The following is a 12,892-nucleotide window of genomic DNA, read 5'->3' as shown; positions in this document are numbered from 1 at the left end:
TTTTTTTTAATTTCTAAAAAAGCCCGTAACCAAATAAATATAATAAAAAATAAATATAAATAAAAGTCATTATTGAGAGCATCTGTTTTGTACACATGATATGGTATCATCTAAACCATATAACTCCCTAAATGAGTGTTAGAAATAATCAACTAAAAGTAACTATACAGTAAATACAAAATCTGCACTGTTACAATAATTTTTCTTTAACATTACTCTTTAATAAATAAAAAATAAAATAAAAATATTAGTAGAGAGTAGAGACAAAAGCATTTGCCATCCATCAAATTGTCCGTTAACTTTTGGGGTTTCTCACAGCGCCAGGGTTTAGCCCACCCTCCTCTCTCTCTCTCTCTCTCTCTCTCTCTCTCTCTCTCTCATGGCGTCACTCTGCTCTGCTCCCCTCTCAGACCCACCAGTTCCATACCCAAAATAGGACGCCCCCGAGCCTCATTATATGCACGCGCTTACCACCAAGACTGCACCTTGTATAAGCAACTGCGGAAACAAGCTGGACAGAGTTGGAAGGTCGATGGCTATGGGGCTGTGCACCCAAACCGGTCCTATAAGACCGTCTTGCCCAACTTATCCCATGTTTTCACGGTCTTGTTCCCGACCTTCTTCCACTTCTCGGTTCCTCTGGGCTTCCTCTAGAGCCCTGAGCACGTAGAGTTTCAATACATTCAAAATGAACTATTTATATAATGTTATCTGTTTTTTTGGCTGGATTTTAGTTTCTAACAACCATTTTCTTGTGTCTGCTGTTTCTCAGTTGTGTGTTTTGTGAGAGGTTCTTGCAATTTAGTTAAAACACCGGAATTGTTTTGTAGACCTACTGAATGTTGGTTTTTTTTTCCCGCTTATTTATCTATATTTATTCCATTAATTTTTTTTTCCCTGGGTTATAATTCGAAAATTGAATTAACAAATAGCAGTGTGTTTTCTTTCCAAATTTTAATTCTTGTTTTATATTATTGGAATTACATATGAGGCTACGTTGGGAAATCGCTTAAAGCCATGGCTTAATGTTGGTTTTGGGATATGCAAAAAAAAAAAAAAAAATAAAAAAACTTGGCAGATCAGCGGTCTTAAATTGAAGTTTAGGATATGCAAGTTGATTTAATTCATTTAGCATATGAATTTTGGTTATTTTGGCCATGCATTCTATGCTATGATCTTGTCACTGCTCGAGATGTTCATGTTAGTTCTGCTCTTTTAGAGGATTCCTGTTTATTTAATGATTGCAGACGAGGAAGATGCACATTCCGGAATGACAGGAATTATCACACGGAATCGTGTTGCTGGAGGCTCTTGCCACGTTCTAATTCAGTACCTAAGATGGTCCTTGACTATAGAGATCATGAAAATTCCAATGGAAGTCTCACACGGAAAAGAATTGATGCTATCCGAAGGGTAGATAAAGAAGGGGAGCAGGTTCAAAGTGGTTTTATTGTACCGCCAGCTCAAGATGTTGGGGGAAGTAGTCCTGACAAACCCGGTGCTTTTGATACCGTGTCTGAAAGTACTGTGCCTGGATGCCAATGGGCAAAAGAGGCAAAAAGGCTGAGAGTTAGAAGGGAACTTCAGCTGAAATTTTTTAAATATGGTAGTTATCTACCCAATGAAACAAGTAGTCAAGAAAACATATTTTCTACAACTGGTGGAAGGCAGATTGTTGCACCTGACTTTGCTTCTGACCCAGCTTCTCCTGAACTAAAGTGCAGTGGAGACAGCAATATAGCCGTGAAAGATATGAATGGTCTAAAACTAGACCAGTCAAGGCAAGGTCTATGTTCAGTAGACAATAGAAGAAAGGTTGCCCTGCCCAGTGCTGATGCATCAAGGAACTCGGAGGAAATAAAACAAACAAGTTCTGGCTTTACTAATGGTTTAATCAAAACTGCCACCAGTGAACAGATAAATCACCAGTCAGATCTTCACAAGAGGCTCGGTAGCATCTATGATGGTGTTCTTGTTGTCAATAATGTCACCGTAGCAAAGGAGGTTGTTAGGGTGCTTACAAATAAGTACAGACATCTTGTCCATGCATGCGATACTGAGGTATTTTACTAAGGTTGACTTTTTTACGTCACACTAATTACTATCTTTTTTTAATGCAATGGAGAAGCACATAATAACATGTCTATTTATAAATAAATATGTCATTGCCAAGCTATTTCAGAATCTCACATCTTGTGCTAAACTGCACTTTGCGTTAATTACTTATTTACAGGTTGCAAAGATAGATGTGAAGCAAGAAACACCTGTTGATCATGGGGAAATCATATGCTTCAGTATATATTCTGGACCAGAAGTGGATTTTGGAAATGGGAAGTCTTGTGTTTGGGTTGATGTTCTTGACAGTGGTGGCAGTGATCTTTTGGTCGAGTTTTCCCCTTTCTTTGAAGACCCATCCATAAAAAAGGTTATGTTTTAACTCTTGATTTTTTTTTTTTTTTCTTTTGGAACTCTCTACGGTCCTGTGGATTTGGCCTCCTTTTGATCAGTATAATTGCTAGCTTAAGTAATAACTACGGTGCAGGTATTGAGAAATTGCTATGAGGAAAATAGTGCATACTTACTTATAAAAAAAAAAAAAAAAAAATAGTGCATACCTATATTTTCAAAGCATACTTGAAAATGACAACTCACTTGTCCTTTCTGTAGGTTTGGCACAACTATAGCTTTGATAACCATGTTATTGAGAACTACGGGATTAAGCTTTCTGGTTTTCATGCCGACACAATGCATATGGCACGGCTGTGGGATTCGTCACGACGAACTGAGGGTGGGTATTCTCTTGAAGCACTTACTGGCAACAAAAGGGTTATGTCTGGGTCTCCATTTTGTGACGAAGAAGAGTTATTTGGTAAAGTTTCAATGAAAACCATCTTTGGAAAGAGAAAGGTTAAAAAAGATGGATCGGAAGGCAAAATGATTTCCATTTCTCCTGTTGAAGAGCTGCAAAGAGAAGAGCGGCAACCGTGGATATGTTATTCTGTCTTAGATGCAAAGAGCACACTAAAGCTTTATGAGAGCTTGAAAAGTCAACTATCATCTATGCCATGGAAACTTGACGGAAAACCAGTTACTGGAAAATCCATGTATGACTTCTACGAGGAATATTGGCGACCATTTGGTGATCTATTAGTTAAAATGGAAACTGAAGGAATACTGGTTGATCGAGCATATCTTGCTGAGATGGAAAAGATAGCCAAAGCAGAACAAGAGGTTGCTGCTAAAAGATTTCGCAACTGGGCATCCAGATATTGCTCCGATGCCAAATACATGAATGTGGGAAGTGATGCACAACTACGCCAGCTCTTTTTTGGTGGCATTGCAAACAGGTACACTTCATAAAATCTTCTGTACATTTACCCCCCTTATACACTTCCTGTGTACTTGGACTATGTCTTTTATTTTCTTTAATGATAAACTCTTTGATTACTTTTTTTTTTTTTTTTTTTATAAGTAACTCTTTGATTACTTATAGAAAAAGTTCTGTGCTCTTTGACCTCATTAGTTTCTGTTACAGAAAGGATTCTGATGAGGTTCTTCCAAATGAGAGGATCTTCAAAGTACCTAATGTTGATAAAGTGATTGAAGATGGCAAGAAGAGTCCCACAAAATTTCGGAATATTAGGCTGCGTAGCATCCTTGGTTTTCCACTACCAGCTGATATGTTCACAGCAACTGGTTGGCCCTCAGTTAGTGGTGATGCTTTGAAGACTCTGGCTGGAAAGGTTTCTGCAGAACATGGTTTGATGAATGATGCTTGTGACTTGCAACTGGATGAAAACATTGAAAATGTCTCTGAAAATGAAGTTTCAGAAAAAGAAAATTCAACTAGTGGTATCGACAAATCTGCTTATGGAACAGCTTTTCTAGCTTTTAAAGAAGAGTGGGAGGGGAGGGAAGCTTGCTATGCCATTGCTGCTTTATGTGAAGTTTGCTCCATTGACTACTTGATATCCAATTTCATACTCCCCTTGCAGGTGATTGCTGCTATGATGTCTTTCTGGAATTGGTCATCATATTTAGCCCTGTACGAAGTCTACCTGATCTCACTAGCATCTATTAATTTTTTTATAAGTAAAATGAAAATCTTCTTGATACGAATGAAGTAGGCGAAGCCCATATACACAAGAAGTATACAAAATAACACCTAAATACATTCTAGGAACCAGAAATTAAAAACAGAAAGTCATGAACACTAGTTCCATTAAGCACAATGGCTGAAAACAGAGCAATAAGGTGTGCACAAAAAAGTTCTGAAGTTCCTCCATTGTGTGCTCCCTATCTTCAAAGCGCCAATCATTCATTTCCATAAAAATACACCACATAATGCACAAAGGAATCATCCTCCAAACTGCAACCACTTGGAGACAGCTTGGAATATCCTTCCAGCAAGCTATTAAATCCACCATCCTCAAAGGCATAACCCAAGCCACACCAATTCTTCTAAAGATCTCATCCTACAACACTCTCATCACCTCACAATGTTGTAATAAATGATCTGATTCCCCATTCTTCTTGCGCGAATAATACCAATCCATAAACAATGAGACCCCATTTCTTCAAATTGTCCGTGGTCAAAATATTCCCAAGAGAGGCGGTCCATACGAAGAAAGCTACTTTGGAAGGCACACGAGACATTCAAATACTCTTCTACGGGAAAGGAACATTTTTTTTTTTGTTTGATAAGTAAGAAATTTATTGATTGAATGAAACTAGACAACGCCCATGTACACAAGAAGTATACAAAAGAGACACATAATCACATTCTAGAAAGCTGCAAAGAAAATAAGAACTCGTGAACATTCCCACCCTTTAGTACAATAGCAGCCATCCATTGATCTAAAGAAAACACAAAAAAATTTCATAATTCCCCCACATTTCTCTCCTTGTTATTGAAGCATCTCTCGTTCCGTTCCATCCATATACACGACAATAGACACAAAGGAACCATCTTCCAAGTCGCTGCGAGTTGAGGGCAATGATGATGCCTATTCCAACATGCTAAAAGTTCCGTCACACGCATGACCCAAGACAGCCTGGCTCGACTGAAAATACCTGCCTATAGCTCCCTCGCCACCTCACAATGCAGGAAAAGGTGCTCAATTGATTTGCCATTACTTTTACACATGTAACACCATTCCATCATGATCATACCACGTTTCCTCAAATTGTCAGCCGTCAAGATCTTTCCCAAAGCAACAGTCCAAGTAAAAAAAGAGACTTTCGGGGGTACGGGAGCTCTCCAAATACCTTTCCAAGGGAACCGAATGGGCTGATGAGCTGCCAACTCTTTATAGAAGGACTTAACAGAAAATTTTTTGCGCCCTGAATGTTTCCACATCATTCTATCCCTCCCATTTCCTCCTAACTTCTTGGAATATAAAAGGCTGTATAAACCTACTATTTCATCCACTTTCCAGTCTTGCGCATTTATGAATAAGATCAAATTCCACAAAACACTCCCATTGTCACGACACAATACATCTGAGACAGCGGCTTGCTGATTTTCAGCCAATTTGAAAACAGTTGGAAACACAGTAAATAGAGCACTCTTGCCACACCATACATCAAACCAAAAATTGATTCTAGTCCCACTCCCACCTCAAAACTAGTGTGTTTTCCGAACTCCTCCCACCCCTTTCTGATAAATTTCCAAAGGCTTACACCAAAGGAACCTCTACCCTCCGTAGAACACTAACCCCCCCAATCACAACCATACTTCCGAACAATAACCAATCTCCACAATGAATCATCTTCCAGTTGAAATCTCCACAACCATTTCCCCAAGAGGGCTTTGTTAAAAAATGATGCTACGCACCCCCAAACCTCCCAACTCCTTCGGGCAATACACATTTTGCCAACTCACAAGATGAAATTTATGTTCTTCCCCCATACCACCCCACAAGAAAGCCCTAAACAATTTCTCCATCCGATTGGCCACTCCCACCGGTAAAGGGTACAAGGATAGAAAATAAGTAGGAAGATTGGAGAGGGTACTTTTGATGAGGGTAAGTCTCCCTCCTTTTGATAAGTAGAGCCGTTTCCAACCTGCTAATCTTTTTTCTACCTTCTCTACAACTCCGTCCCATATGTATTTTGCCTTGAAAGAGGCCCCCAAAGGAAGGCCCAGGTATTTCATAGGAAGAGAGGCTGCTTTGCACCCAAACAAACTTGCTAGATGATTAATATTGTCCACCACCCCCACGGGGACCAATTCCGACTATTCAGCTTAAGGCCCGAGACAACTTCAAAACACAAAAGAACAACCCTTAAAGCTTGCAACTGCCCACTATCAGCATCACAGAGGATTAAAGTGTCATTTGCATACAATAAATGAGAAATGGAAAAAGCACCGGAGGTAGAGTTACCCACCGAAAAACCAGCAATAAAACCTCCCCTTACCGCCGCCTCCACCATACAACTCAAAGCCTCCGTCACTACAACAAAGAGAAAATGAGATAACAGGTCCCCTTGTCTCAAGCCCCTCAAACTCGTGAAGAAGCCACAGGTTTGCCCGTTAACTAAAACAGAAAACCGAGCTGATGATACACAATGTTTCACCCAACCGCACCACCTATCTCCAAAACCACACCTCCTCAACATATATATAAGAAAATCCCAGCACACATGGTCACAGGCATTTTCCATATCCAACTTGCAAATTACTCCTGGAATACCTACCATCAACCGGCTATTCAGATACTCATTCGCTACCAAAATTGAGTCTAAAATTTGTCGGCCACGTACAAAGGCATTTTGGGACTTGGAAATGATTTTATCCATCACCACGCTCATACGATTAGCTAACACCTTTGAAATAATTTTATAAATCCCGCCTACCAGATTGATAGGACTGAAATCTTTCAAGTCAATAGCACCTGCTAGCTTCGGAATGAGAGCAATAAAAGTAGCATTAAGGGACTTTTCAAACTTTTGGCAAGAATGAAATTCATGGAAGACCCTCATCACGTCCTCTTTCACTATGTCCCAACTTTCTTGGAAGAAAGCCATAGAGAAACCATCCGGACCCAGAGCTTTATCTTTGCACATCCCTCTTACTACCTGTAGCACTTCTGACTCCTCAAACGGTCTTTCTAACAAACTCGCTGCACTACCATCCAACTATTTAAAATGTAATCCATCCAATTTAGGGCGCCACACCTCCGTCTCTTTAAGAAGCTCTTCATAGTAATTCTCTATATGTGCCTAAGTATCTGCTGAAGATTGATGCACTGTGGTACCAGAATGAATCACCTCAATCACATTGTTACGCCTATGAGAATTTGCCATTTTATGAAAGAACTTAGTACATTTGTCGCCCTCCTTCAACCACGTCATCCTAGATTTTTGTCGCCAAGAGATTTCTTCTAACAACAAAACCCTTTCTATTTCGGACACCACCTCAATTTTTCTCAACAAAGATTCCTCGTTTACCTCCCCCTCTTCTAAAGAGCTTAGCTCACTCCACAAAATACTCTTTTGTTTATCGGTATGTCTAAAAATCTCAATATTCCACTTCTTTAGATCCAACTTGAGGGCTTTAAGTTTAGAAGCCACAATAAAGTTGGGAGTACCATGAAGAGATCTCACAGTGCCAACAGCTTGTAATAAGATCTCACTGTAAACCGTTTGCTTTCGTTAAGCCTCCACTACATCCTATCCCCCATGTACCGTTAGGCCTCTTGTAGAATATATAAGACTGAAAAATTCAGAAACATTATCCATTTCCCGATCATGAACCTCCTTATTAAATTGAACATCCCACTAGTGAGAACTATGGGAAAATGCCAACAAATCCGACACAGAAACATCCCGATTAACAACAATGCGATAGAGAGTTGGGAAAGCCCTATAAAGAGTGCGATCTACACACCAAACATCATGCCAAAATCTGATTCTAGAGCCCTCACTAGCTTCAAAACAAATATGATTGGCAAAACTCTTCCAACCCCTTCTAATAAATTTTCATAAGCCCACACCATATACCCCCTCACTTACTTAGAACACCAACTCCCTAATCACTTCCGTATCTATGATCAATAACTTCCTTCAAAGTGAATCTCCATCCAAGTGGTACCTCCATAGTCATTTCCCCAATAGGGCCTTATTGAATGTTCTCAAGTTGCGAACCCCCAAGTGTCCATTAGAAATTGGAGAACAAACTTTATTCCAATTAACAAGATGGAACTTAGTTTCCTCCCCCACTCCACACCACCCCACAAGAAAGCCCGAATTAACTTCTCAATCCTATTAGCCACCCTGCATGCAAAGGGAATAAGGATAAAAGATCAATGTGGAGGTTGGATAGAGTACTCTTAATTAAATATTTCTTATAAAAATAAAAATAAAGTGAATCTACCCCCTTTCGAATCTTCGATAAATATATCCGTTTCCACCCAACCAGCCTTTTCTCAACTTTCTCAACAGTCTCCTCCCAAATGGCTTAGCCTTAAAAGTCACCCCCAACGGAAAACCAAAATATTTTGTAGGCAAGGAAGCCACTTTACAACCCAAAAAACTCGCCAAACTATTAATACTACGCACCACACTCACTAGAACGATCTCAGACTTGCCAAGGTTCACCTTAAGACCCGACACAGCTTCAAAGCATAACAAAAGTGCCGTTAAAGCTTGAATTTGGCCACGATCTGCCTCACAAAAAAGAAGAGTATCATTTGCAAAAAAGGAGATGAGAAATTATGATAGAGCCATTAGTATCATTTCCCATAGAGAATCCGGATAAAAAACCTCCCCAACGGCGGCCTCCACCATCAAACCAAGTGCCTCTATAACAATAACAAAGAGAAAGGGAGACAATGGAACCTCTTGCCTCAAGCCACGATAACTATTAAAAAATTCAGCAGGGGTGCCATTAACTAGCACTGAAAAAGGATCAGTAGTAACACAATGCCAAATCCACAAAATCCACCTTTCGCGAAAGCCACATCTCTCAAGCATATAAAAGAGGAATTCCCAATTCACATAATCATACACATTTTCCATGTCAAGCTTGCATAGAATGCCTGGAATTCCCTCCCTCAATCTACTATCTAGACACTTATTGGCAATGAGAACCGAATCAAGAATTGCATTTATTATTTTTTATGTCAACTAGTATTCTAATATCCTACCACATTAAGGAAGTAGTCAACAATTTCTTGGTCCAAATCTCTACTGAAATGTGGGAGTTGTAGATTGTTTGATCATGATCAATGTAATGTTAAATATTGTTATAAGGTAATGAGATGAGAATTACCCCGTTGTATAGTCATTAGATTCAACAACTAAAATGTTCACAAATATGAGTTTGTGTATGCCTTTTTATTAAGTGTTGTCAGCTAGTTGCGGGGATGTCTTTCACATAAACCTTTACAAGTATGAGTTTGCCATTGAGGCGTGGATGCTGTTCGGTTCTTCATCTTTCCCCTTTGTTTTTGTGCAGTTTGTTCCTAGGTTTATATGATGAATTACGTTACTTGCATGTGAAAATGTGAAATTGGTGTGTGAGAAATTCCCCTCCTCATAACAGTTTACTTGTGGGATGGGACAGGGATAAGGCCCTAAAATTTACCCATGAACATGGCAGCTGTTTTAAAATTAACATTTATTTCCTCTTGCTTCAGTTTTTAAGCTGTTAGTTTCTTTCTTCCGCAGGGAAGTAATATATCAGGCAAGAATGGGCGCATTCATTGTTCATTGAATATCAATACAGAAACTGGGCGCTTATCAGCTAGGAGACCAAATTTGCAGGTTCTTTTATATTTCTTCACTAATCTTACAATTAATATACAAATAACAGAGCTAGATCTCTACTGCAAACTATTACAATTTTCAACCACATGATGTTTTCTTCTCGAATTATTCTTTTGATGCACCAAGTTTGTAATACGTCACAAACCTTGGCATGGGGTTGGATTGCAAGTTACTGGTTTTTGGTCGGTAATCGTTGACATCTAATTTTTTCGTGTAGTCAAGATGAAAGAGGAAGAAATCTAGTAAGTTTATACTGAAATTTATTAGATATTAAAAAATATAATGTTCTTGCTTTCTGTAAATCAGAATCAGCCTGCCCTAGAGAAGGACAGGTATAAGATCCGGCAGGCATTCATAGCTGCACCTGGGAATTCACTTATTGTTGCAGATTACGGGCAAGTAAGGGTTTATATTACCACTACCTAGACTAGTTGCGTTGTATTCCATCTGTTGATTGGATTGTGTACTCATATTACAGCTGGAACTTAGGATTCTTGCACATCTTGCTAGTTGTAAGAGCATGCTGGATGCCTTTAGAGCTGGTGGAGATTTCCATTCAAGGACTGCAATGAATATGTACCCATATATTCGTGAAGCTATTGACAAAAAGCAAGTGCTTCTCGAGTGGCATCCCCAACCTGGTGAAGATAAACCCCCAGTTCCGCTATTAAAGGTAAACTGGAAATGTATCATTCTTGATCTGGCGATTGTCACCACTTTGTCTAGAGCACGTAGTGGTAGATATTAAAGTAATACGAAGCAGCAAACCAGTTTGCTGTCAGAAGGGATACTGATAGAGTAGAGTTGTTTGCATGTCTTCCTCTCTCCCATAGTGGGGAGGGAGATTTGTTTATCTTCCTTTCACTTGTAACTCTGGCATGGTTTTTATTCTTAAAATTGCAGGTACCACTGCAACAAGGTCTGTAATTCATTGACATACACTGTCCCAACTGTTATTAGAAGTTTATTGCAACATCTGGTTGAGCAGTGTGACTTCTTTTGGAGGGGCGTTCCTATAACATATGGTTGAGCACATGATAATTTGAATGTTGCTCAAGGTGTTTAGGGATGAACGAATATTAATTCAAGTCACTGTTTTGGGAGTTGTGGGTCCTTTATTGCACAGGGTTAGAACTAGTCACGACCAAATATCCAATCCCAATAACATTTATTTTTCTTTAAAATGGTTTCAGGATGCCTTTGCTTCTGAAAGAAGGAAAGCGAAAATGCTTAACTTTTCCATTGCATATGGAAAGACTCCGGTGGGGCTTGCCCGAGATTGGAAGGTACCCTTTAGTATGAACCTACGATTACGAGGGACTTGCATTCTTACTGATTTCAGATTTGGTTGCATAGGCAATGATTTTCATCTTTTTTCTCAGGTTTCTGTTAAGGAAGCAAAGAAAACTGTTGATCTGTGGTACAGTGATAGACAAGAAGTGCTAACCTGGCAAGAAAAGCGTAAACAAGAAGCCCGTGATCAACAGTTTGTATGCACACTACTGGGACGTGCCCGCCGGTTCCCTTCAATGGCCCATGCTACCTCCTATCAGAAAGGTCACATTGAGCGAGCTGCTATCAATACTCCAGTGCAGGTTCTTCCCTTCTTTCTCACTCATATTTTCTTGCCTCGTATCTCTCTCTACATTGGTGATTTAATAAGCTCATCTCTCCTTCCTCCATACCACCTCTAATATCATCTTGATATGAAACCACAATAATATCAGCACAAACTCTTGATCTGGAAAAAACCACTGCTAACATAAGTGTGTGCCTTTGATTACTTTTTGAACTCATTTTCCAATCCTTCCGTCTTTGCTATCAAATTTACATTATTTAACCAGTTAGAAGCAACATAAATTCCCTGGTTCTAGGTGGAAATGCAAACCTCTTGTCAAACTGTTAATAAATTCAGTTTTGGGATATAGTGATATATTTAAAACATGTTATTTGCTAATAGATAAGCAGATATTCCCCCCCCCCCCCCCCCCTTTCTTTTTTCCTCAAGAAAGAAAAAAGCGTGATTGTCCACTCCTTAGTGTTTCTGATTTCGGTTATTGCAACAGGGTAGTGCTGCTGATGTTGCCATGTGTGCCATGCTAGAAATATCAAAAAATGCACGATTGAAGGAGCTTGGGTGGAAGCTGCTTTTACAGGTTAATATCATGCCTTAAATTTGATCTCTTCATTTACATTTAGATTGTATAGCGCCTTCAAAAGGAAGTTTTTATAATTATACTAAGTTTGGCCCACCAAGTTATACTCCATGCGATCTCTGTACAACTTCTGGTGCTCTCCTAATGGTACCCTAGACGAAATACTGAGGCTGTACAAACTTATTTTCGACATATATATTTCAAGTTCTTTTGCCATTTTTGATATTCCATTTGATCTCAGTACATTTGTGTTTTGTTGAAAACTTACGGATATCACACTGGAAAGCAGGTTCATGACGAAGTAATTTTGGAAGGACCAACAGAGACAGCTGAGGTCGCAAAGGCCATAGTTGTTGAGTGTATGTCCAAACCCTTCAACGGCAAGAATATCCTTAAGGTTGACTTATCTGTTGATGCGAAGTGTGCTCAAAACTGGTATTCTGCCAAGTAGCCTATTGCAACAAATGAGGCAGAATTATGGTACGAGGTTCTTGTCTGGTGAAGATGCAGTTCTGTGCTAGCAACCTTGAGCATTTTCTTTGCCAATGATATATTTGCTACTGACTGCCTAGTTTTTTTCTTCATTGGAAATCGCGCTTCATCATATTCGGCAGCCGCAAATGTAAAATTTTCTGCTATATTTGATGTTGCAGTATTTCCAGTCTGACGAGGGGTTGACAATGTAAAAAGTATCTGTAACTTTGGTGGTCTTGCGATTCTTGTGAATGGGGTAGGGACAGAGAGAATCGTGCTTTGTAGCAAATTCAGGGTTTCTGCTAAAGAAATGAAAATCTAATGTGCACTTCGATTCAACTCTTGTTTATTGCATACTTTAGCTTATTGGAACTACGATACGAACTTCGAGAGTCAATTGTCAGAATTGTAATGTGTACTTCTCAAAAGAAAGCGTAGTGTCAATTTCGACAATAAATGGCAAGACCAAACTACAAAGCACGGTTCTCTCT

At 39.3% G+C, this 12,892-nt stretch overlaps 1 protein-coding gene across 2 annotated transcripts; it reads left to right on the top strand.

The window, feature by feature from the left end:
• The first annotated feature begins 261 nt into the window (after positions 1-261).
• LOC121237468 (DNA polymerase I A, chloroplastic/mitochondrial-like) lies at positions 262-12,740 on the top strand. 2 transcript variants are annotated; one of them, XM_041134205.1, is made up of 13 exons: positions 262-334; positions 365-603; positions 1,248-2,061; positions 2,234-2,425; positions 2,668-3,347; positions 3,536-3,995; positions 9,673-9,768; positions 10,078-10,170; positions 10,250-10,444; positions 10,965-11,057; positions 11,154-11,366; positions 11,838-11,927; positions 12,217-12,740. In XM_041134205.1, exons 2-13 carry the CDS (start codon positions 458-460, stop codon positions 12,376-12,378), a joined length of 3,234 nt encoding a protein of 1,077 aa, XP_040990139.1. In that variant the 5' UTR covers positions 262-334; positions 365-457; the 3' UTR covers positions 12,379-12,740. The 2 variants fall into 2 exon arrangements, with proteins under 2 accessions (XP_040990139.1, XP_040990138.1); XM_041134204.1 differs by having other exon boundaries at positions 365-666.
• The last annotated feature ends 152 nt before the right edge of the window (positions 12,741-12,892 follow it).

This window comes from Juglans microcarpa x Juglans regia, chromosome 6S, assembly GCF_004785595.1.
Source record: "Juglans microcarpa x Juglans regia isolate MS1-56 chromosome 6S, Jm3101_v1.0, whole genome shotgun sequence".
NCBI classification, from domain to species: Eukaryota; Viridiplantae; Streptophyta; class Magnoliopsida; order Fagales; family Juglandaceae; genus Juglans; species Juglans microcarpa x Juglans regia.
This window is presented reverse-complemented; position numbering and strand designations above follow the sequence as displayed.

Excerpts from the sequence above, each read along its gene's own strand:
- LOC121237468 (XM_041134204.1), top strand. The coding sequence starts at position 458 with ATGCACGCGCTTACCACCAAGACTGCACCTTGTATAAGCAACTGCGGA. Across the intron at positions 3,996-9,672 it reads ATTTCATACTCCCCTTGCAG|GGAAGTAATATATCAGGCAA; the intron begins GTGATTGCTGCT and ends TTTCTTCCGCAG. Across the intron at positions 10,445-10,964 it reads CCCCAGTTCCGCTATTAAAG|GATGCCTTTGCTTCTGAAAG; the intron begins GTAAACTGGAAA and ends AAATGGTTTCAG.